Source organism: Symphodus melops, assembly GCF_947650265.1.
Source record: "Symphodus melops genome assembly, chromosome: 12".
Lineage (NCBI taxonomy): Eukaryota > Metazoa > Chordata > Actinopteri > Labriformes > Labridae > Symphodus > Symphodus melops.
In genome coordinates this window covers 5,848,841-5,872,323 of record NC_136702.1, presented here as the reverse complement: position 1 = coordinate 5,872,323, position 23,483 = coordinate 5,848,841, and the positions used below count along the sequence as shown (strand labels likewise).

The window sequence follows — 23,483 nt, the reverse complement described above, 5'->3', positions numbered from 1 at the left end:
GCATTATTTGATTGGCTCGCAAGCTTCTCAAAGATAGAAAACGCGTCTCCTTTTCTAGGCCAAACTCCTCCGGCTGCCTCCGTTCTCCACTCCAGTGTGTCTGTGATTAGACTCAGCAGTGGATGTTGAAGTCAGCGGTAGTGTCTGTATACACTGTGGGTTAAATGTAGGTTTTATAACTGTAGAAAGACAAGGCCATGTTGTTAAGTCCACCGTCTGCCTTAACCTTCACTTTATCTTTTTTGTGCTCAATGTCGGTACGTTTCCCTTTTCTCAAGTTGCTGATAGAAATGGCCACCGCCGGCCCGTGTGGCGAGATGTTCACCAGCTCATTGACATGTGCTGCTTTCTCTGTGTGTGCAGATCATTGGCATTGGCCTCTGTGGGGTGTTTGAGCTGATAAAAGAGACCCGGTTCTCTCACCCTTCACTGTGCCTGCGTAGCCTGCAGGCCTTGTTGGACATGCTGCAGGGACAACAGCCCGAGGGCTTCCAGACGGAGCCTCCTGATGTGCTCGGTAAGGCTGGGCATGCATTCACATCCTAAAAGATTAGAACGTGCAGTTATACAATCAATCAAGTTAGGTTGACTTTAATCTGTGTTTTATTGTTTGTTCATGGAAAACATTAATTTGCTCATACCGCTTCCCTGAAATTCACACACACACACACACACACACACACACACACACACACACTCTTCTATTACTCTCTGAACACACACCCTGGCATAAACTGCTCTACTCTCAACACAAACTCTCGTTAAAAAAGAAAAAAAAAAAGTTCTCTTAAGCCTTGTGTAGGGAGGATTTTAATTAATCACTTGGAAAAAATGATCTCTCTCTCTCTCTGATTACTAAAGTTGCAACACATACTGAACTGATAGAAAGAGAGTGCAGTTAGTCAACTAGGATATTGATGGTAGATGGGGATCCGATGTGGAGAGTAAAAAAGTAAAGCCTAGATATTTAATTGGCGGTTTATTTTCCTTGGCTGCTTGTGTAGGAAATGCTGCTTTAACAGCTCAATTATCTGTATGTTGATTTCTGTTCCTTTTATTGATCTTTTCAACATTGTAGTTACTTGCTAGGTTGTTTGGTCTTTTGTTTATCCTTCTGTTTTTCACAAACATCTAACCCGTCATCCGCTCGCCTGCTTCCTCAGAGTCTCTGTTCCAGTTGTTGTTGGAGACCACAGTTCGGAGCACGGGGCCCAATGATCCGACAGGACAGGCCATCACCGCTCTGTCCTGCGCCTGCCTCTTCAGCCTGGTGGTGGCCTGGGGAGACACCGGCAAAATCCTGCAGGCCGTCTCTGCCATCCTGACCAACAACGGCAGCCATGCCTGCCAGACGATACAGGTAATCCACTTACTGTGAACAGTGACACAGCAGTGGGGTGTTATACAGGACAGTTTCCAATCGTTGTTTTTGTCTGCAGCTGGCATTTCAAATGCAAGTCAGTCATTCCTTGAAGTTCTTGGCACTGGTGTTATTGTGTTACATTTTGCTCTCCTGGCACGATAATCAGATATCAGCACATTTTTTTCAAAATTGTTTTGTTCAGTCCTTCAATTGAAATCCCAGGTCATCATGATGGCTCTGTTGGTAAAAGTTCAATATTTAACACACACATTTCTGTATTTCACGATGTGTTCCATCCAAACAAGACATTTGTACCTTTACTCGCTGTTGTAATGAGCACTGCAGTTCTTTTTTGAAACGTGACATGGCCGGTGGATCCTTCAGCAGGGAGACTCAGGGCGACGTCTGGACAACACAAATTCGATTTTGGAAAATGTCAAGCCGCTCTGATTCTTTTTTTTTTTTACGCTAATTATCTGTCCTTCTGTTTGCTTCAATCTCCGTCTTGTCCTCTCTACTTGTCTCTTTATTTCTTGTCATTGATTCAGATCAACATTAAACTGCTAAAAAAAACCCATCTTTCCTCTTTACCTGCATACAGAACACTGTAGTGGTACTGCAGGGGGACTTAATGGCCTCAGTGTGTGTGTGTGTGTGTGTCTGTCTTCTTCCTGGGTCCTCATGTTGTAGACAGTGACTTCACTGTGAGTCACCCCTGAAAGCAGGCAGGCTGGCGGGAAGTGTGGGGCTTACACGTTGTGCGAGTCTGTGTGGTTTTGTCAGTGTGTGTGAACTGAGATCAGCTGTGTGTGTTGCTACTGTGCCACGGGAAAATAATTTGAAAATGCGTGCAGGGACATAACAACTTTTCTTGGGGGAACCCACAGTGTGTGAAAAAGGCATTCATGCACTATATGAAGAGGGAAAATATTCTGTTATAGTAACTGCAGGGTCAGGCGCGAATGTGAGAGTCTGAGTCAGTAAGCAGCAGTGATGCTCACAGCTCCTCTCCCACCTGGTACATCATATACTTCACAAAATACGCCAGAATAGGTTGCGTAAGAGTTTTGCACTCCTGCCGTCTTCACCCAGCATCCTTGTTCTCTGCTTAACTCTCACCAGGTGCCAACCATCCTGAATGCACTCCAGAGGAGCGTACAGGCTGTCCTGGTTGGAAAGATTCAAATCCAGGACTGGTTTGGGAATGGCATCAAACGCGCAGCCCTGATGAACAAGTGGGTCCTGAAGGAAGTGTCCATCGATGACGATGAGCGCTGTCTTCTGCAGACCGACGGCTCCTTCCTGTATCTGCTCTGCAAGGACGGACTCTACAAAGTGGGCTCTGGATACAGCGGCACTGTCAGGGTGTGTAGCGCTCAAAGCTTCATGTGGTCATTGTCAAGTGATAGGCACATATCTCAAAGGGTAGTGATTTCTCAAATATGTATTATCAGAATATAAGGAGTATGTCACCGGTAACTAGAAGGCCTCAATTGAATACTTTCTCAATACACATGGGCAAAAATATCCAAGCAGGCCATAACCTTGAAGAATGGGTTTATTATTTAGTCATTCTCAAATCTTGTCACAGGATTTGATTCTGACTAACAGAAGTTCCTGTTTTCTCTACCTAACTGGTTTAAGCCTGAATTGGTACACAAAATCCGGTTGAATGAAGCCAATGCAGATGTTGAAGAAGAAAAAAAATCGGACAGTGTGTTGAGTGTTTGCCTAAAGCTGACTCCAGGAGCCCCGAAAGTCACAAGCCCAACCCATTTAGAAAAAAAGAAAAAAAAGAAGCAGTTTTTAGAGCAGAAATGAACATGTTTACATCCTGATACAACACTTGAATTAGTTGTGATTAGTTATTGTCATTATGTGACAGGGGGTGAATTTTTAATGAACTGTTATAGGTACATACTGTAGCTGACAATGATTGACAGGTGGTCACGACGCAACGTTTCGTCAAGAGGCTTAAAACACGCCTCAGCTCCAGCTCCTCAGCCAGTCATTAGGCTTTGTTCATTAATATTTACAGTCAATGGTTTGCGATAGGCAGCTAGCAGTAGACCTTTTATGTTAGCTAGTAGAGCGCTTCGCTAGCAGACCATATTTAGGCTTTAAAAAAAGATCTGATTTGCTTTGAAGATGAAGGTGACTTTGATATTGTGTACCGCTCTCAACATTAATTGTAAGTGTTTGTAGGTGGTAACATGTATATTATTTTTGCTTTAAAGGGCCATGTGTACAACTCCACGTCTCGTATCAGGAACAGGAAGGAGAAGAGATCATGGCTGGGCTTCGCTCAGGTATGTCGTGCAGCTTTCAGAAAGGAGCAAAGTGACTTTCTAAAGGAATTAAAATCGCTTGCTTGTTTAACGTCAGTACAATCTTCATCAATGTCAACTACATTTCTGAGTGTAAGGTTTCGAAGTCGTTTCTGATCAGCAGCGTTTGTGCATTTCAGGGGTATTTGTTGTATCGGGACACAAGCAACCACACAATGTCGGCCCTTAAGATCAACCCAGAGACTCTGGAGCACGAGGGGACTGTCACCATGCCAGGTGAATAAAGACATGGCTTCAATAAGAAACACCTCATGGGAGTGAAATCCTTTGAATCCCACATTATGAAATAGTTCTTGTATTGACTGTGGCTTTGCTTCCTTCAGCAGGTCAACATGCTGACGGACAGAACATCGTCTTCACTGACGGAGAGTACATCAACCAGATCGCAGCCTGCAAAGACGTGAGTTTACTTTCTCTTCAAAAGAATACAATTTTTCCGAAGTGATAATGTAGATTAGGTCTCCCAGATTACCAATGCTTAAAGGTGTCTTAAAAAACACTGCAAAAAAAAAAAAAAAAAAAAAAAAAAAGGGACTGTCAGAGGGAATCTAGCGACATGAGACACACTGCACATGATTCTGCAGCGTGACAGCGTGGCTATCTGCTAATCACAAGATATGTGTTTTGATCCTCTGCTCCTCCATGTTGCATGTTAAAATGTGTTATGTGAAATGTCTTTGTCAGCTTTTTTTATTCCCTATTTTGCTCAAATGTGCCACTTTAATGTCCATTTCTGGTTTGCTTTGTCCCCCACATGAAAAAACAAATCTCTTGTATTTGAAACGAGCGTACTCGTCTCTCTTGTGATGCCCCTTTGAATTATCTGTCACTGCTGTTTAAAGCCCTCGCCTCACTCTGACAGGCCCTCAGCTGATCACCAGCTGTGACACAGAGGGGGGGGTGCTGTGTCTGAGTTTATATGTAGGAGTGAGTGTGTATGGGCGTGGCAGTGAGGGCAGTGGCACCAGATGTGGGTATTCTCCAGAGAGCTTAATCTCTCAAGCAGCTATCTGCATAAGCACTCTGTGATGTGAGTGGGGGAGGGGGGGATGTGAAATCTACATGTCTGCCAGTGCGGCTAGCTTTCCTTCTGAGCACTTTCAAGGCAAATCAATGGGGGGGTGTGGGCTCTGCATGGGAGGAGTAACCCCCCCCCCCAAAAAAAAAAAAAAAAAAATCACTGAATGATTGAGAGAAAAAAACATGAGGGACATAATGAAGGGTTTCAGGAGCAGGATGAGGAGTCAAGGAGATAGTCAAAGGAAACGTGAAGGGATTAGAGGTCAGAAATAAGAGCTTGTTTTGGAGGGGTGTGTGTGTTCCTCTCTGCAGGACTCAAGAGCTCAACAGATCACACAGTAGAAACCAGACCATCCCCACGCAACTTTTCACCCCCCCCCTTTTTTTTTTTATATATATCGCTGCACGTCTCCTAATTCTGTCCTCATTGTGCTCCTCTCTTTCCTCCCCTCCTTTCTTGTATAATTCCCAATTTCAGCGACATCCCCTGCTGTCTGACTAACCCACATTTCTGCCTGTTGTGTCATCCGTTAAGTGCTCAGCTTTTTGGTCAAAGTGTGTGACTTGTGCACGGTCGTCTTCATGGAGTGTTGAGATGGATGGATATGCTTTGAACCCGAAACACTGCTGGTGTCGAAAGTCGCTCAAGTTGCTGATGTTGCACATCTGGATGCACGGATTTGAAAGCCACTGCCACGCTCCCAGTGGACTGATGAAAACACACTGCAGATACAGTTGATAGATTTATCCAACTCTTCAGTATAATCCTTAGTTTAATCCAAACTGCATCCAGCTCATTAGTTGTGAGTGTGATGGGTATATATGAGGCACAGTTATAATTTTTACCCCATTGAACGTCAGCACATGTTGTTGCAGCCTCTGATGCACAAGTATTGTGTCCACAGTGGTGCTCCAACAGGAATTATTATGACAGTAAGACATCATTTCACAATTTCAAAATGTTTTCACATCATGTACGTACTCCGAATTTTCCTCCCACCCTTTTCAAGGAGGAATTTGTGAATTCTGGAGATCATTATACTTGACACATTTAATCAGGTGAAGGCGAGAAATGTTCAAACTGGATCACCGGCCACTTGTGTCTTAACCTTGTGAATGAGCTACCGCTGTAAAAATGTCGAATCATGAAACTAAGCAGAGTTTCCTGACTTGTTGGCTCCTTCAGGATGGTTTTGTGGTGCGGATCTACACCATGAGCTCAGACCCGGCCCTGCAGCAGGAACTGCAGCTGAAGCTGGCAAGGAAATGTCTGCACGCCTGCGGCATCTCTCTCTTTGACCTCGAGAAGGATCTGCACATCATCAGTAAGTGAATCAAAACTCACTCTACACTATATGAGAGTGTGAGTAGGAAGCAACTTTCATATGTGCACCATGCTCTTCATAATGCGTGTGTACAAGGTGTTAGAAATTGCACAATACAAAAAGGCAAACACACTGATGTGTATATACAGACATCTTTACCTAGTGATATATTTGGCTCTAAATAGTATTTTGTTCTCCCAGGCACAGGCTTTGATGAAGAGGCAGCTTTGCTTGGAGCGGGCAGGGAGTTTGCTCTGATGAAAACGGCCTCAGGAAAGGTAAAAACTGAAGCTCTTCTTCGGTGGTGTGCCTGAAATGTTTAAGAGACAGACCAGATACTTTAGAGCTTAACCTCTGGGTGGGGGTAATATTTTTCCTCTTCTTTCCTGCCGACCACATGAGTCCACAATTATACAAAATCGTCATACATCTGTTCATAACATCTGCATTTAGTTCCATTAAGTCAGATTTTTCTGGGGTCAGACTGTATCAGTGCGTAACAATAGGACACTCTTTTCCTGTTATGGAAGTGTTTGTTGGCCCTTCACTCTCAAACTGAATTATTTTGTTATCGAGTAGCACAAGGAAATAGTTTAGTGCAGTTTAGTTTAATATGAATGCTAATGACATGAAACACTCAAGACTCGTATAACTCAATGAAAAAAAAATCTGAAAGGACAAGCAAGAATGAATTTCCTAAAATAGAAAAATCTGAGAATTTGACGAGTTATTGAAAGTTCTGTTTCTGACCATAGCCCTTTCACCTAAATGTTGAGACACAGTTTACATTTGATATTGCGATAAGTTGCTCCATTGATGGCCATTAAGGCGTCTTAATCAATAAGTTGAGTTTTGTCTTTGAAACATTAAAACAAATCCTTCTCAATCATGTACATTTCTTTTTAATCTTAGTTAAAAATAATTTTCAGTCATGTGACAGCCTGCAATAAAGAAGGAAGGACAAATGGACAGCTCAGATCTCCTTTTTATAATTGTGAAAATAATTCTTTATAAAGATCTACTGCAGGCTCTTCCTTGTCAGAAACGGAGAATCTTGAATGTCTTAAGTTAATTACAGTCAAACAAATCGACTATAATTCAGTGTTAATCTGGGCTGTGTGGAATAATAGTGTTTGTCTAAACTCATCATCTATTAGACATGTTCAAATAGATGTTGATGACTAGATGAGCTTATAAAGTTACGTCCCTGTTGAATTAACAGGATTTGATTAAAGAATTTCAGTCTCCTAAGCAGCAGCTCTTTTTAACAGAGGGTGAAAGAGTACGAGAGTATTCTACTTTATCGAATAAAATTATTATAAGATAGAACTTTACGAAAGTAGAAGTCACATTACCAGTTAAAAATGTAATCAAGTAAAAATAATAAGTAGCTTGTGTACTTTAAAGTTACTTAGTTCCTTTTTTTTCTTTTTTTTTAAAAATGGATCTGTTCGGTGTAGTGCAAAAAGAATAATTTAAAAAAACAATAATTTAAGACAAATCTTTAAAAATTGAAGTGCAATAACAAAATAAAACATGTCGACACATGACGTATGTCACTTGCCTCTATTTCTTGTACTCAGTAACAGATGTGATTTTGAATAGAGTGAAGTACAAGACTTCGAACAAAACCTGATCAAGTAAAATTACAGATTTTAAAAATGACAAGTACACAAACAACGCAATAACAGTGAAACGAGTAAATGTAATTGGCTACTTTCCGACTCTGCTTTTCAATAATATCTACCTTCAGGAAACCAAACCGGGCCTACTGCAGGTGCAAGTTAATGTACAAAACACAAACATGAACTAAGTATTAAGTTAGGATGAGTGGGAATTACACGTCTATTATGTTTGCTACTTTGGGCTAAAAAGACATGTTCATACAAAGTAAGAAGAGACGGGCCTGGTCATCACTATGAGGATGTTTTTCTCTCTGGAGTAAGATACTTCACATGTTTCTGCAGGCTGTCTCAGCGAGAGCAGAGAATTCTAACTATGAAGTTTGTTTGGGTGTGTGGAGGGTGTGGCTGTGTGTCTCTGTACTGTAGGTGTGGCACAGTGTGCTTCTTTGGTAGATAGCAGTCCTGCTGCACATTTCTCTGTCTGTGTCGAGGCCTAATCTCGCCACTCTCTTTATCTTCAGATTACCTTAACCCCAACAGGCTGTATGGGTAAAAATAGGAGCAGCTGCCCTTTAGCTCGGCACAAACTTTACGTGTCACTTGGGCTCAAAGAAATGTCACACATGTGCTATTCCATAACAGGCTGTTTTTCCCCCTCTGAATACACTGCTTTTCTGACGGAAATTTGCTTTTGAATGTTGGGATGATTAAAGTTGTAACGACTGAACTCAGGTGTCCTCAGGTAGCCATCGCCGTTTGAATATTTGAAACACTCAATTTGAATATTTTTGAATAATGCACTCTCTTTTGAAAAACTGTTTGTAAGCCCAGTTCTACCTGACCTGTACAAACGACATTTAGTAGAAGATAAGAAAGCCTTCTTAAAGAAGTACCTCTGTGCCCGACTTACTTAACAACCTTGTAACTGAAAAAACACTTAAAAAAGAAATACTTTTGTTGATCTCCTCTCATCCCTCTAACACCTCTGTTACTACACCTGAAGACAGTTTGTCTCTGTGATTTTCAGATTGAAGGCAAAATGTCAAATCACAGGGGCTTAAATCTGACTCCTTGAAACCTCAGACTGAAACTGGGTCTTCTCTTGAGTTTCTTTTACTTTCTTTGCATCGTCAGCTGTAAGATTTTTACTGAATTTTGATTGACATTTTTACTGAACAGCATGTACTGAAGTTTTTTGAAGAATCATGCTGGGATGGGATTTTTTTAAGTCGACCCTTTGAAAAAGAACCTCCTGCTGTTTTTCTAAGAACCCCGAGAGAGAAAAGTACCTGTAAAAGTCACCAAATCCTTGAACCCATCAGCTATCATCCAACCAATAGAGATAAGAGAATCACTGCCATAGAGCTCTGAGTGCTCATAAGAAAACTGTGTTTTGTCTCCCCCAACACAGATCTACTACACAGGAAAGTACCAGAGCCTGGGGATAAAGCAGGGTGGCCCTTCTGCAGGGAAATGGGTGGAATTGCCCGTTACAAAGTCCCCCAAGATTGCTCAGTTCTCAGTCGGCCATGATGGATCTCATGCACTGCTTGTAGCTGAAGACGGAAGTGTGTTCTTTACCGGCTCTGCCAGCAAGGGAGAGGATGGAGAGTCCAGTAAGCTCATTTCAAACCATCCATAAAAACCAAAAATGACTAATTCATTCTATCTTTTGTCTAACTTGCTGTTAAGGCCATCTTAGCTAAGATTCCAAAATGTCTTTTTTTTTTTTTTTACTTTTGCAGCTAAAAGTCGGAGACAGCCCAAGCCATACAAGCCCAAGAAGATGATCAAATTAGAGACAAAGACAGCGGTGTACACTGCATGTAACAACGGAAGCAGCAGCATCGTCACCAAGGATGGAGAGCTGTACATGTTTGGAAAAGACGCCATTTACAGCGACAGCACCTGTGAGTTGACTGGGACTGCTTTTGCTTTGTTTTTACATTTCGAGTTAATACCAATAAGAAATAAACATTTATTTAGGAAAGTTTGTAGTCATGTTTTTTTCCACTTTTATCACACTCCCTTGTTATTCCTCTACAGGCCAGGTGACAGACCTCAAAGGTCACTTTGTAACTCAGGTTGCTATGGGTAAGGCCCATACGTGTGTTCTGACCAAGAGCGGTGAAGTGTGGACTTTTGGAGTGAACAACAAGGGCCAGTGTGGCAGAGACACAGGAGCCATGAGCCAGGCAGGGAAAGGTAAGCAGAGACAATACATTTATTCATGTTAGAAGGGTGCCATATAAATAAAGATGAGCTGAGACAGACAGCAACATATTTTATATCATGACTTTGTGTTTGGCTGTTTCTGTGCAGCCTTTGGTGTGGAGAGCATGGCCACAGCCATGGATGAGGACCTGGAGGACGAGCTGGAGGAGAAAGAAGAGAAGAGCATGATGTGTCAGCCAGGCATGCACAAGTGGAAGCTGGACCAGTGCATGGTGTGCACAGTGTGTGGAGACTGCACAGGCTACGGTGCCAGCTGTGTCAGCAGTGGACGGCCAGACAGAGTGCCTGGAGGGTAAGAAGAGACTAAAACGGGGAATGGGTACAGATGGTCATTTGAAAAGCACCCGTGTTTACAAGAACCAAGAAAGGAAAGTAAGCCTTAAAACGACCTAAAGCCCTGATTAACCTGCCAACCCTCACAAGAGGACAATAACAGACATTTTGCATTTAAGAATGACGTTTTTGGAGCGCTGGTGGTCTTGTGGTTAATTCTCACCAGGCATGTACGGTATAGAGACGAGTCCTCCAAAAGTGGAAGTCCTTTCCCTCGTGTCATTCCCGCCTCTCTCTCCCTGGTTTTCGACTTTATCCACTGTCCCATCTCTACAATAAAGGCCCTCAAACAATCTTTAAACCCCCCCCCCCCCCAAAAAAAACCAAACAAACATGTAATCTTACATTTTTAATTGATTAATAAAGTTAAATGCAAATTTTGTGTAATAAATCAAAACGACTGCTATGGCTATTTTAGTAATTTTGATTTTATGGAATTTAATTCGTCAAAAATGGTAGGAGACAGATTTTCTAGTAAGTGATGGGAAGAAATCGTTCTTCATTATGTTGATATTCCTTTCCACTCTGTGTGCGCTCGTCAAACAGGATCTGCGGCTGTGGCTCTGGAGAGTCCGGCTGTTCAGCGTGCGGCTGCTGCAAAGCGTGTGCCAGAGAGCTGGACGGTCAGGAAGCCAGACAGAGAGGCATCTTTGACGCTGTGAAGGAGATGATTCCCCTGGACCTGCTGCTAGGTATACCCATCATAAGGAGTCCACGCTTTACACTCCCCTTGCTTTGCTCTGTCGTTCATGTACTATTCACATCTCCCCTTTTATCATCATTCACATACATTCATCTTAAAGTGAAAAAAAGGCACCCAAATTACATGCATGATAACATCTCAAGTGTCTACGTTTGTGACGTTTTCAGTCAGCATTGTATGCAAGCTTTATTTTGTTCTGCTGCTCATTTGTTGCATTTGCTTGGAGGCAGTATATTGGCATTCTTGTCGCCGTTCATCCTTTTCACGTTTTCTTTTTTAATCTCGTGTTGTGCGGAGTCACTGCTTCTCCATCACATCGCTCCATCATTCATTGATGTGTGTCTTTGTTTTGTCCTGCTCCCTGCCCTCCTCCTGCATCCTGTCTGGGGCTGCCTGTACATGGGGGCTTTTTTTTTGTTTTCAGCTGTGCCTGTCCCTCCCCCTCCAGGCGTGAACATCGAGGAGCACATTCAGATCCGGCAGGAGGAAAAACGGCAGAGGATCAACCGCCGGCACAGGCTGGAGGAGGGCAGAGGTACGGATCAGACATAAGCAGGATGATACGATGTATGGGAAACCCTGTGTGTTTTGTTTTTTGATGGAAATGAAGTTATCTATAATACAATAATATAATTAGGTGGGGGTGGATTAATGATTCGGGTGAAAGTGCAGACAGTATGGCAGTCCCTGTGTGAGCTCGGGTGTTGTGCCTTGGTGACATCCCCCTTGCTTGTGTCTTTTATAATTTTTTCAGTGTGCGAGTGTATTGTTGTGGTGTAGTATTTTCATGTGTTCTTTCCCATTTGTGAGCATTGTGCATGCATGTGAAAGTTTCTTTCTCCCCCAGGCCCCCTTGTTTTTCCTGGTCCCATTTTTATGAACCAGCGTGAGCAGGCCCTAGCCAGAATAAGACCCCTTCAGGCACTAAGGCATAAACGGGACAAGCACAAAGGTACTACGGTTTTCACTAACTCAACGGGTACAGAGACACCCACTTTGCCTCATCTCCAAATCTGGCTGTCCCGCCCACCTTCTCTCTCACTCTCTTGACAACAGGATTCTTATTTTTTTTTCACCTGGTCTCATAGTGACAAAACAACAGCGAAGCCCGATGGCAGGATGCAAGCACAGTGACTCACAGGAGAGAAATGTGTCTGAAGTCTTTAGACGGGTTTAAAGATCAATCTTAACAAGCTGGTTCCTCTCTGACTCGCATTATTATAACATTTTATTAATTAGATTAACATAGGAGAGCAAGTTGCAAGATCAATGTTGTTAAATTTTCTGTTTTAAGATTTCTAATCCTCAGAAAGTACGCCTGCTCTATCCCCTGCTGTTACAAACACCTAAAAAGAAATCAATTGTCCTAGTCTAACCGGATTTACCATCACTCCCTAAACAGCTGATTTGTCCCTTTGTTCAGACAGCGGCTGCATGACAAACAGAGGAACAGCACCAGAGAGCGATTACTTTGATTTAAAGATCAACCGAAAAATATGACTGAAAAGTAAACGAGACCAGAATTGTTGTTGTTTTCTAAAAAATACCTATGATTCAAATGTGAAGCATGTTATCTCTGAACTTGGCACAGCATTCAAATATTTCCTACACTCATTTATTAGATAAGAACTTAAACATGTTCACTGTCAAAAAAGAAGTTGGCACATGTCCAACAACTGACATGAAGCTGTAAAGGTTTTTCAAGTGGAAAAGTCAATGTCAGGACCCCTAGAGTTTGAGTTCAGAGTAACACACGGTGGTTATGGCCAAAAAAAAAAATATCTCTTTTTTTCTTCCATGGACACAAAGGCGACTGAGAAGCACCTTCTGAAAAGACTCCGTACTCACAGAGAATAATCTTCCATCACAGATGAGACAGTATCTGTTCATATTTTCTGTAATAACAACAACAATCTGTATTAACGGGGCACTTTTTAAACTTGTGTAACAACAGACTCCAAACAAAACAAAGCGTCGTTTCAGAGACGCTGCTTATTGTTGGTGTCCTCAGAAACTCCTCTTTGTATTCCTGGTATGTTAAATATTCTGGTAGGTCATTGATAGCAGTTATCATCATCACATCCATATGTATACTTTGCGTGCTCTGGTGGATGCTGAGGAAACATTTTGATCTCTTGTCGTTCTCAGCTGCCCTGTCATTACTTCTCATCATACTGACGTTACCAGCAGCCTCCTCAGATGAACCTCGACAGGCCTTGTTTGTTGAACCTTTTTCCAGTCCCTTTGCTCAGATTCTTTTTTTAACCTCATCCTATTTGCCGAAAATTAGCTGAAATATTTTTAGCTATGTCGGATTTATGTCTGACGGTGTAATACCATCCAACTGACTTGCTTGTTGGCCTCTGACACGGACCGGGCCGTCACAGGGTACTCTTCTTTGTTCAGCGCATTGACGCGTGTAAATACTGAACTTGCTGTATTTGTACGATTAGTTTAAAAGAGGCTGTACTCCTCACTAGATACGATATGTTCTGCAGTTTCTTTTTTTATCTATTTTAAGGGGAAATCCAATTCAAATACTGTCTCTTTAAGGCCCTGACTGGTTGACCCACATCTGCCCAAACTGCTTATTGTTGTTATTTGATCACGGTAGGTGAGTCATGTTGCAGGTCATATAACATCTGATGTTGAGGTGTTTTTTTATTTTTTTATTTTTTTTTAACATAGCTTTAAAATATGTGTCTTTAAAAACTTTTACACGGAAACTCAAAGATAAGACAGCTGGTTCGATGTGGAACAATGATTCTGTTTCATAACATCGTTTGATGCCCCGCCCACTTTCACGTCAACTCAGACTCTTTTGTTTGGCTTTTTTGTTGTTGTTGCTGAATCACTTTATTTTAGGTGAAGCATTCATGGAGTTAATATACTATGAAAGCTTTTATTTGGAGTAGCTCATCTGGATGTCCATCTTTATGCTTTTTCACTCATGAAGAGGAATGAACGCTCTCGAAGTCTCCTTACGGACAGTGCAGATGCTTCCTTCTGTGAATTCCCTAATACCTTTTAATAATTTTTGTACGCTGGTTTAAGAGTCAAACCTTAAACCCTACCTTATCAACGAATGGCCCATGAACCAGCCAATGTAAAGTTTTCATTTGCTGTCTATTTGAAGCCTAAAGCAGTTATCTCATGTGGCTTGCCTCAGTGATCGAAGTGGAAACACACCGTGCTGGTTCCTGGTCCAAAAAGGTGTTGACAGTCACTGGATGTTCTGTAATGCATGGGTCCCCACTCACAAACTCCAGCTGTGACCTCTTGCACAGGGCTCAGGGTGAACCAGACCTTCCCCTTCACTTTGAAAACAGAAAGAAGTTAAAATCATTTCTAATGAGGAGCTGAAGAAAAATCCTCTGCTCAGTGTTGGGACTGGTTGCCAAAAGCCTTTTGTCAAAGAGGTGTTGTCTCCCCCCTCCCCCCCCCGCAGCATGCTTCCCCCTTTCTTCCCCCCTTTTTTTTTTCAATCCCTCTTTTCTCTCCAGCTCCATTTTTCCAGGACTGGTGCGGAGACCACCGCCTCTGCGGTCTGATGTTGCCAATGAACCTCACTCCCCCCCTGTCCCCCCCTCCCTTCAAATGTGCTGATTTATGTGTTTGACTCGTAGATGGTAGCAGTGAGCGTGGAGAGAAAGATGCCAGCAAGATCACCACCTACCCTCCAGGGGCAGTGAGATTTGACTGTGAGATGAGAGCTGTGCAGGTCAGCTGCGGTTTTCACCACTCAGGTGGGTTAATGAGCCTAATGGCTGCTTTGAGTGTGGCACCAGGCTCCTGTTTGTCTGCCTATTGTTTCAACAACACTGCCACAAACGACACTGCTTTACTTGATGTTAAGAACAGAGAGGTAACAACAGTGGCGTTTGTGTTTCTTCATAGTGGTGCTGATGGAGAATGGAGACGTCTATACATTTGGTTATGGCCAACATGGGCAGCTGGGACATGGAGATGTCAACTCAAGGTACTGCTTCTGTTCCCTCACTGATGTTAAAAGAAATTTGATATATTGAAGCAAGAAAAATGATTTTTAATACGTAATAAAAAGAAAAGATCTGCAAGATATGAGAAAAATATGTAACATGGGATAACATTGATATCGTCTGATAAATATACAAACAATAGAGTACATCATATTAATAACTCAGAGTTATTTTTCTGTTCATCTGCTGCTCTGTTTTTTTAGATGACCAGTGTTTGCAATGTGTCTCTCCTTAATTGAAAATAATTCCAAAAAAGCTTTTTTTTTTTTTGTTATGTTCACACTATGATGCCAGAGAATCTAAAGGGAGGCTTATTGCTTGTTTGAACTTCATCTTGACGTGTCAAAACGGTGTGAAAACGTATCAATTATACCCAAGAAACCATCCAATTATCATAATGTATCCCATTGGGATCAGAGATCTTTTTTTTTTTTTTTTCAAGGGAGACGTGGCCAAGAATCTCAGCAGCACACAATTTTGAACGCTCGCGCTCATAGAGCCACACTCAGCTAAAACACTTTCATACACAGATTGACTGAGAAAAGAACTGCTTATTTACTTTTTTGTGATAAGTTCAAACGTGTGCAATCCCTTTTATTGGTGATGCTCATATTGCGTTCATGATGAGAATTTGCTCAATAGTGCAGCCTTTATTGAAAGCTGTAATGAAAACATTAATGGTTAGGGAAATGATAAGTCTCAGTGACAAGGATTACATCAGAAAACATTACCCATAATACTACAGAGCAGGAAGGTTTATTCTTGTTGTACGAAGACCAACTAAGAGCAATTGTTCGTGTAAAGATTAAGATTCGCAAGCACATATTTTTACATTGCCATTCGGAGTATTCTGAATTGTATAAGTTACATCAATTGCAAAATCTGAACGAGATTTCTCTTCCTTCCAGGGGTTCTCCAACTCTGGTGCAGGCCCTTCCAGGTCCCAGCATCCAGGTGACAGCAGGCAGCAACCACACAGCTGTCCTCCTCATGGATGGGCAGGTCTTCACATTTGGAAGCTTCTCGGTAAGAATGATACCGTCTGTGATCGTTTTTTTAAGAGAGTGCAGAATTCAAGTCAAAAATGCAATCATGTAATTAATCATATGTATGTCTATGTAAATTCTGTAATTGTATTTGCACATTTCCAACTCTGATCACAGTATGGCACATTTAACATCTCTACATGGATGCATGTATTTCTTCAGGTTAATTTAATAAGTACATCGAAATACCTATTGTGATATAACTGACTTTGTTTGTTTTTTTTGTTTTGTTTTTTTCAGAAAGGGCAGCTGGGCCGACCCATCCTAGACATGCCCTATTGGAATGCCAAGCCATCTCCCATGCCCAACATCGGTGCCAAGTATGGACGGAAGGCGACCTGGATCGGCGCCAGCGGGGACCAGACGTTCCTTCGTATCGATGAGGCGCTTATCAACTCCCATGTCCTCGCGACTTCAGAGATCTTTGCCAGCAAACACATTATTGGCCTCGTGCCCTCCTCTGTGTCTGAGCCGCCTCCGTTCAAATGCTTGCTTATCAACAAAATGGACGGAAGCTGCAGAACCTTCAATGATTCTGAGCAGGAGGACCTGCAGGGATTTGGCCTGTGTTTGGACCCTGTGTATGATGTCATATGGAGGTCAGTCCAAGGGTATTGCAGACCAATTAAATTTCGAGATTTTGGTTTGATTTTAAATCATTTGACTGTGTCTCTCTGTGTTCTTTCAGGTTCCTTCCAGCCTCAAGAGAGATGCTGTGCTACAACTCAGTGATAGCGGATGCCAGGATGCCCTCTGTTACAGATCTCCAGGCTCGCTGTAGCATCCTCAGCCCAGAGCTTGCGTTACCATCAGGATCCCACGCCACCACCACTCGCTCTCACGGAGCCCTTCACATCCTCGGTAATTCAGCAAAGTGTCCTTTTTTTTTTTTTTGTGCCTTGATTTTAGAGATGACACAGTGAATAGAACTGGCAGTTCTGGGAGACATTTTAGAGGGAACGATATTAAGGATAGGTCGGATTTGAACCCAGGCCGACCACGTCTTGGACTAAAGCCTCTGTACATGAAGGGTGCAAGCTAACCACTCGGCCACCAGCGCCCCCGCAAAGTGTCTTTGTTCACATTCATCTTTTATGAATGATCAAATGATGATGGTAAATACACCATCTGTGTCTTAACTCCTCCCCTCCATCAGGCTGTATCATAGCCAGTGTATCACCATCTATTTTATCCCTCTACTTCTTTAATTCCATCAGTAGGAGCTCATCAGTCTGAACAGTTTTAAAGATTTGTATTTTTAGTTTATGGCTTTAAACTTGTTTAAACTTTTGATTATACATCTGACATAAATGAATGTCTCTATGACCTGTCCTAGAATCTGTGACATCATCATTAAATTATTACATTAACAGCAATTGTAGAATCAATGATCTGCTTTTCTTCTCCCATCCCTTCCCATTTTGTTGAATTCTTGTTTTTCAAGATTGCCCTTACACCAAACATATAAAGTAAAAACTACAAATCCCACTGTTGCATCCAACAAAGTGCTCTGTAGATGCAAAGTATAGCAGAGCGTCAAATTGACTGAAGAGATAGCACACAATGTGTAAATGAATAAATGTTTGCAGGAAAACATTGGTTATGCATATTTCATTTCATGTATTATGCAGGAAAAAATCATCTGAAGAGTAAAACGTGCCTGACTCAGTTGAAACTGGTTTATAGCAGGTTCTTGTTCTGCAGCACATCCAGGAAAACAAAGATCACATGAGACAAAAGACACAGACAATCAATCAGAGATGTTCAGTACTCCGAGTATTCATTCTGCGTTGTTCACATAGGTTGCCTGGATACACTGGCAGCCATGCAAGAGTTAAAGATGGGAGTAGCCAGCGCAGAGGAAGAAACCCAGGCAGTGATGAAGGTCTACTCTAAAGAGGACTACAGTGTGGTGAACCGCTTTGAGAGTAAGTGTTCTCTCTCTACAGGACGACTGGTAAATGAGGTATGATGCAATGCGTGCCTTGAACAGACTCATTGATTCCATGTGATTCTGTAGGTCATGGTGGTGGTTGGGGTTACTCAGCCCACTCTGTGGAGGCCATTCGCTTCTGTGCTGATGCAGACATCCTGCTGGGTGGGCTGGGCCTGTTCGGGGGAAGAGGGGAGTACACTGCGAAGATCAAGGTAAGCTTGCATGTGAAATATTGATGAATATGTGGCGTTCAGGGATTTTTTGTTGTTGTGGTTGATGTTTTTAGAATTCACCTGCTTTGCATCCAGACTGACGCTTCATCCAGAATGTTTGCTGCTGCAAATAGCTACACTGCCATCTTAAAAACAAAAAGTGTTAACCGTATGTTCACTCTGGCTTGTCGCTGTGCAGCTTTTTGAGCTGGGTCCTGACGGGGGTGACCACGAGACTGACGGTGATCTGCTGGCTGAGACTGATGTGCTGGCCTATGACTGTGCTGCCAGGTAAAGCTTAAAGATTCCTTTTCTTTTTTAGTGCAATCTGTTCGAGGAAAAAAAGATAATTTTATAGCTTTTAATGTTACAAATGCTTCGTTTTTAGGGAGAAATATGCCATGATGTTTGACGAGCCGGTGCTGCTGCAGCTGGGCTGGTGGTATGTGGCGTGGGCTCGGGTGTCGGGTCCCAGCAGTGACTGTGGCTCCCATGGACAGGCGACCATTACTACTGATGATGGGTAAAACTGATTTCAGGCTGTTCATAATAATCCAGCATTTGTCAATGAAGTTGGCTGTTTAAAATTCTGTACCATAATTAACTTTTTTTTTCTTCCCCCTCAGTGTGGTCTTTCAGTTCAAAAGCTCCAAGAAGTCAAACAACGGCACAGACGTTAACGCGGGTCAGATACCGCAGCTCCTTTACAGGCAAGTCAGATTTCTCATGTTTTGTCATCTGTAATGCAACCCTTTCCTTTCTTAAGGCTTGTAAGTTAAATAATTGTACTGATTTCTCTATGTTTGACCATTAGGCTTCCTTCAAATGATGGCAATGCATCCAAAGGGAAACAGCAGACCAGTGAACCAGTCCACATCCTGAAACGCTCATTCGCTCGCACAGTCTCAGTGGTGAGTGCCGTCTCTGTGTTTGCACCTCTTCTCTGTTTACATCTTCCTCGTCGTCTGAACAGGTGTTTCTCACCATCTGTCTCCCTGTAGGAGTGTTTCGAGTCCCTTCTGAGTATCCTCCACTGGAGTTGGACCACCTTGGTTTTGGGTGTGGAGGAGCTGCGAGGGCTCAAAGGTTTCCAGTACACCGCCACCCTGCTGGACCTGGAGAGGCTGCGCTTTGTTGGCACCTGCTGCCTCCGCCTGCTCAGGGTCTACATCTGTGAGATCTTCCCCATTGCTGGTAAAGACAAAGCTAACAGAAAGGCAGTTTATCCTGGTCAGTATAATATGTTGTTCTTTGTAAAAAGAAAACACATGTGGAGCATCTATTGAACATTTAAAGGTGTATGGCAATGAGTAGTGAGCTTATTTTTCTTGTCAGCTATGATTTCCTCTGTGACTGAATAACAATACCGATCCTAGCATTGATTTTGGAAAAAGATATATATATATATTGTGCAATACAGTTTCAGTGGGTGTGTGGCCTAGAAAATATTATTGAATATTAAAACTATAAAAAATACACTTATCATATTCTTTATTTTTTACAAATATAAAGATATAAACACCAGTGTGTAATTATTTAAAAAACAACATTTTAATCATTTTACATTTATTTGGATCGTAGCTCCTGTTAACACCTCACATTGTTTTCTCGTTGTTTGATTTTCAGCCAGCACCAAAGCTGTGGTGGAGGAGTCGAGCAAGCTGGCAGAATGCGTGGGAAAGACACGCAGCCTGCTGAAGAAGATCCTGTCAGAAGGCATGGACAACTGCCTGACCAAGCTGGACAACGACCCGCAGGGCTACTTGTCGCAACCTTTAACCCTGCTGGAGGCGGTGCTGCAGGAGTGCCACAACACATTCACTGCCTGCTTCCACTCGTTCTACCCTACTCCAGCTCTGCAGTGGGCCTGCCTCTGTGACCTGCTCAACTGCCTGGACCAGGTAAACAACGTCTATTTTTCAGGAGACAGCTGGTCAAGGTAGCAGCCATTTAAAATCACGAAACAACTAAAACAGCACAACATGGGAAAATCCCACAATTTAGAACATGTCTTCAATATCACAGTAAAAAAAAACACAGCAATTTACCACATTCTTTGTGATCATCTAAAATGTCATAAGAGATTTGAGTGTGTCTGACTTTCACTCACTTTTTGCTTTTATAATTAACATGACAGATGATAAGAACAGTTGACTGATACATCATCAGTCATTTGTCTGATCTAAAGATTTGTGCTTGTGATTTTTTAAAATCAGCAGGCTCTCTTATATGGAGTTGACATTGGAGTTAATAAAGGGGTTCAGAAACACTCTCCCAGTTTGCAGAACAACACGGTCGTAGATTGTTAACTGAACATCGCAAAATATCAGGGATTTCATCCTTGCCCTTGCTTCTTTGCAGGACATTGCTGAGGCCAACTTCCGTACATCCAGCAGCCGTCTGCTGGCGGCTGTAATGTCAGCTTTGTGCAACACGTCAGTGAAACTGACCTCCATCCTGCCCATTGCATATGACGGGGAAGTGCTGCTGCGTTCACTGGTCAAACAAGTCAGTACAGAGAATGACTCTGCGCTTGCTCACCGCTTCCCCCTGCTGGTGGCCCATATGGAGAAACTAAGCCATGTAAGTTTACTGACGACAGATGCTGTTCAGTCGTTGTTGTCATTTGATAGTCAACAGTGACATTCAACTTTTAAACATCTTTTTGTCACTTAGACCGAGGAGAACTTGATGGGCATGACCAGTTTCCGGGAGGTGCTGGAGAAGATGCTTGTGATCGTGGTGCTGCCTGTGAGGAAGAGTTTGAGGAAGGAGGTGGAGCTGTTCTCTCCACACCTGGTCTCCAACACCTGTGGTCTGCTGGCCTCCATCGTCTCGGAGCTCACAGCCTCTGCACTGGGCTCTGAGGTAACTGAACTCATAGTAATACTCGCATACACACCCATAAATTATCCACAACCAAACATTTCCTCTGCAGATATAAATCTTCTGGGCTGAATAGACCAATTCTTCTTTTTGTTTTTTTTTCTCCTGTCATCTTGAGTTTCTTACAGTTCTGTTAGTGTCTGTCGACCACATAGAAGTTCAAAATGCTCCATCAAATGAAAAGCTGAATGTATGTTAAAAATCGAACACTTTATTTGGCTGTTTATTTAAAACAAATATATAAACCTAATCTACTAATCTTTCCCTTCAAAGTAATTCGAAGAGAGTGAGAATGTGAGCACAGTCATGCTTAAGACAGGGCGGATGAGAAACAAAAACGGCTGGAGGTACTTTCGAGCCGATGAGCAATGCCGGGCAATGGTCTTTGTTTATCCTTTAACAGGTCAAGTCCTCCATAAACATTTAGACTCTGGGTATATACTGTATGTAGGAACACATAGGCTGCCTGCTCGCTGATCTGTTTCCTCATTCCTTTTCTTTTCTCCTCCCTCTTGCCATATGCTTTTACTTAAATCATCTTCTTTTATTAAACTAATATTCATAGTAAAAAGCTCCGCCTGTAAACAAGGTGGTGTTTCTAATTTTAGCTAGATAGATACTTTATTGATCCCGAGGGAAATTCAAGACTCTGCGCTTGCTCACCGCAGAGCAGAAACAAAAATGGGGGGATAATCTCAAAATTGTTTGTGTTTTAAGCATGAGCTGAGTCATTACATGGGCGGGGGGGGGGGGGTTTCTCCAGCGCTCTTCATTTACGTAACCCTTCTCTCTCTCTGTTCACATGCATACCCATCTACTTCAGTCAGCACTCTTAGGGTCTCATTGCCATGGTAACGCTCGCGAGACGGCAGCTCTTGACTGCACTGATTTTGACCCAACTGTCTGTTGTCAGGGAAACAACTCTTACTCCTCTGAGCTCCTGGAACCGTCCCTCTGCAGTTGTGTCTGGCTCTCTGTGGTCTGTAGGCAGATACAAATATACATGTGATCGTTTGATCCTTAATACATTCCCAGCTCAAGGTTTTTATTTTCTACGTTAGTGTGAAGGTACTCAAGACTAAGGAGCCACACATTTGTTTTTCCCCCAATTAGACCGACGTCGCAATTAAAAATGAAACTGCAGCTCCTTAGAGTAATTGCAACATTTGAAGCTGTTTTTATGCTTTGTCCCCAATATTGCTCTGTTTTCGCTTTTTATTGTTGCTCATTAGAAAGACAATGAATGCTGATGACTCTTTTTCCAGACAAACCACATTAAAACTGAAGAAATGAGCATGTTTACAGCCTGCTACTAAAAATGAAATCAGTCTGATTAGCTCATATCTTTATCAGCACACGCTATATTATTCAACATTATTCACAATAAGGTCGGTGTATAGCTGACCTGATTGGCAGGCGGGCCCGATGTAACAGAATGTCAAGAGGCTTAAAACAGCTCTAAGCTTGTGGTTAGGTTGACTGCTGTTTCGGTTGAGACAGCTTTTCCAGCATGGTGACCGACAGCCGTCGATGGGAGTCCAAAGTCTCCTGCAGTAACAGATGGGTGATGTCACTCTGGCTTTGTCCATTAAAATTGAGGTCTATGGAAATAAGACATTAAAAAAAAGCCATCAAATATAAAGTGAAACCAGTACGTGTACATGTTTGCCAAAATGTTGCACGAAGGCATTTTGATTTCAATAATAAACGTTCCAACCAGCCCTGCGTGGTTATATCAGCATGTTTTGGCTACATGTCGTTTTGTGTTCTTGTTTATTAGGTTGATGGGCTGAACTCGCTCCACTCTGTGAAAGCGTCTCCAAACCGTTTCACCAAAACAAGCCAGGGCCGCAGTTGGAACACGGGCAATGGCTCTCCGGATGCCATCTGTATGACAGTGGACAAGCCAGGCGTTGTGCTGGTTGGCGTCTGTGTGTACGGAGGAGGGGGCATCCACGAGTATGAACTCGAGGTGCTGGCTGATGATGTAAGTGATGGAAGATCATCTCAGTTCATACTCGTATGTATTTCTGGTATTATTGCTTGACCAGTTTTTCTATGACTTCATCATTGTCCCAGGCGCAGACAGAGCACCCAGGGGACTCTGCACATTCTCACAGATGGACATCCTTAGAGCTGGTGAAGGGCACGTACAGTACGGATGACACTCCGAGTGACATTGCAGAGATACGCATGGACAAGGCAGTGCCACTCAAGGTATGCAGCATCTCCAGGAGTGCAAACATTGATGTATAATTTTGCTACTCGTACCATTGATTTAGTTCCTTAATTCAGTCATCTGCTTTGACATTTAGAAAACATTTGAATCCATCTCCAACCAAGCCAATGTACATGAATTTATTATATCTATATAAACAATGAGCCTATTGTTACAAGAAAGGAAAACAGATATTGAGAAGAAAAGGCTTTCAAGAAAAGCTGTATTTGCTGGA

General features: G+C 42.5%; 1 protein-coding gene across 15 annotated transcripts in view; it reads left to right on the top strand.

Moving 5' to 3' along the window:
• The window catches only part of mycbp2 (MYC binding protein 2), a 63,469-nt gene that overhangs the window by 10,987 nt on the left and 28,999 nt on the right, over positions 1-23,483 (top strand). For 5 of the 15 annotated variants that reach the window (XM_079357835.1, XM_079357837.1, XM_079357831.1 and 2 more), the window contains exons 4-35: positions 364-517; positions 1,164-1,360; positions 2,486-2,728; positions 3,601-3,672; positions 3,831-3,927; positions 4,038-4,111; positions 5,918-6,056; positions 6,258-6,334; positions 9,093-9,297; positions 9,427-9,591; positions 9,728-9,886; positions 10,004-10,208; positions 10,796-10,941; positions 11,377-11,487; positions 11,800-11,904; positions 14,579-14,698; positions 14,850-14,931; positions 15,859-15,976; positions 16,237-16,595; positions 16,685-16,857; positions 17,799-17,924; positions 18,017-18,144; positions 18,344-18,435; positions 18,533-18,667; positions 18,771-18,854; positions 18,959-19,055; positions 19,146-19,338; positions 19,771-20,045; positions 20,506-20,727; positions 20,821-21,012; positions 22,811-23,017; positions 23,110-23,247. In XM_079357835.1, coding sequence (XP_079213961.1) covers positions 364-517; positions 1,164-1,360; positions 2,486-2,728; positions 3,601-3,672; positions 3,831-3,927; positions 4,038-4,111; positions 5,918-6,056; positions 6,258-6,334; positions 9,093-9,297; positions 9,427-9,591; positions 9,728-9,886; positions 10,004-10,208; positions 10,796-10,941; positions 11,377-11,487; positions 11,800-11,904; positions 14,579-14,698; positions 14,850-14,931; positions 15,859-15,976; positions 16,237-16,595; positions 16,685-16,857; positions 17,799-17,924; positions 18,017-18,144; positions 18,344-18,435; positions 18,533-18,667; positions 18,771-18,854; positions 18,959-19,055; positions 19,146-19,338; positions 19,771-20,045; positions 20,506-20,727; positions 20,821-21,012; positions 22,811-23,017; positions 23,110-23,247 — 4,890 coding nt within the window. Of the gene's footprint in view, positions 1-363; positions 518-1,163; positions 1,361-2,485; positions 2,729-3,600; positions 3,673-3,830; positions 3,928-4,034; positions 4,112-5,917; positions 6,057-6,257; positions 6,335-9,092; positions 9,298-9,426; positions 9,592-9,727; positions 9,887-10,003; positions 10,209-10,795; positions 10,942-11,376; positions 11,488-11,799; positions 11,905-14,578; positions 14,699-14,849; positions 14,932-15,858; positions 15,977-16,236; positions 16,596-16,684; positions 16,858-17,798; positions 17,925-18,016; positions 18,145-18,343; positions 18,436-18,532; positions 18,668-18,770; positions 18,855-18,958; positions 19,056-19,145; positions 19,375-19,770; positions 20,046-20,505; positions 20,728-20,820; positions 21,013-22,810; positions 23,018-23,109; positions 23,248-23,483 lie in introns of all 15 variants that reach the window. The other 10 variants (XM_079357838.1, XM_079357833.1, XM_079357832.1 and 7 more) reach the window with 4 other exon arrangements.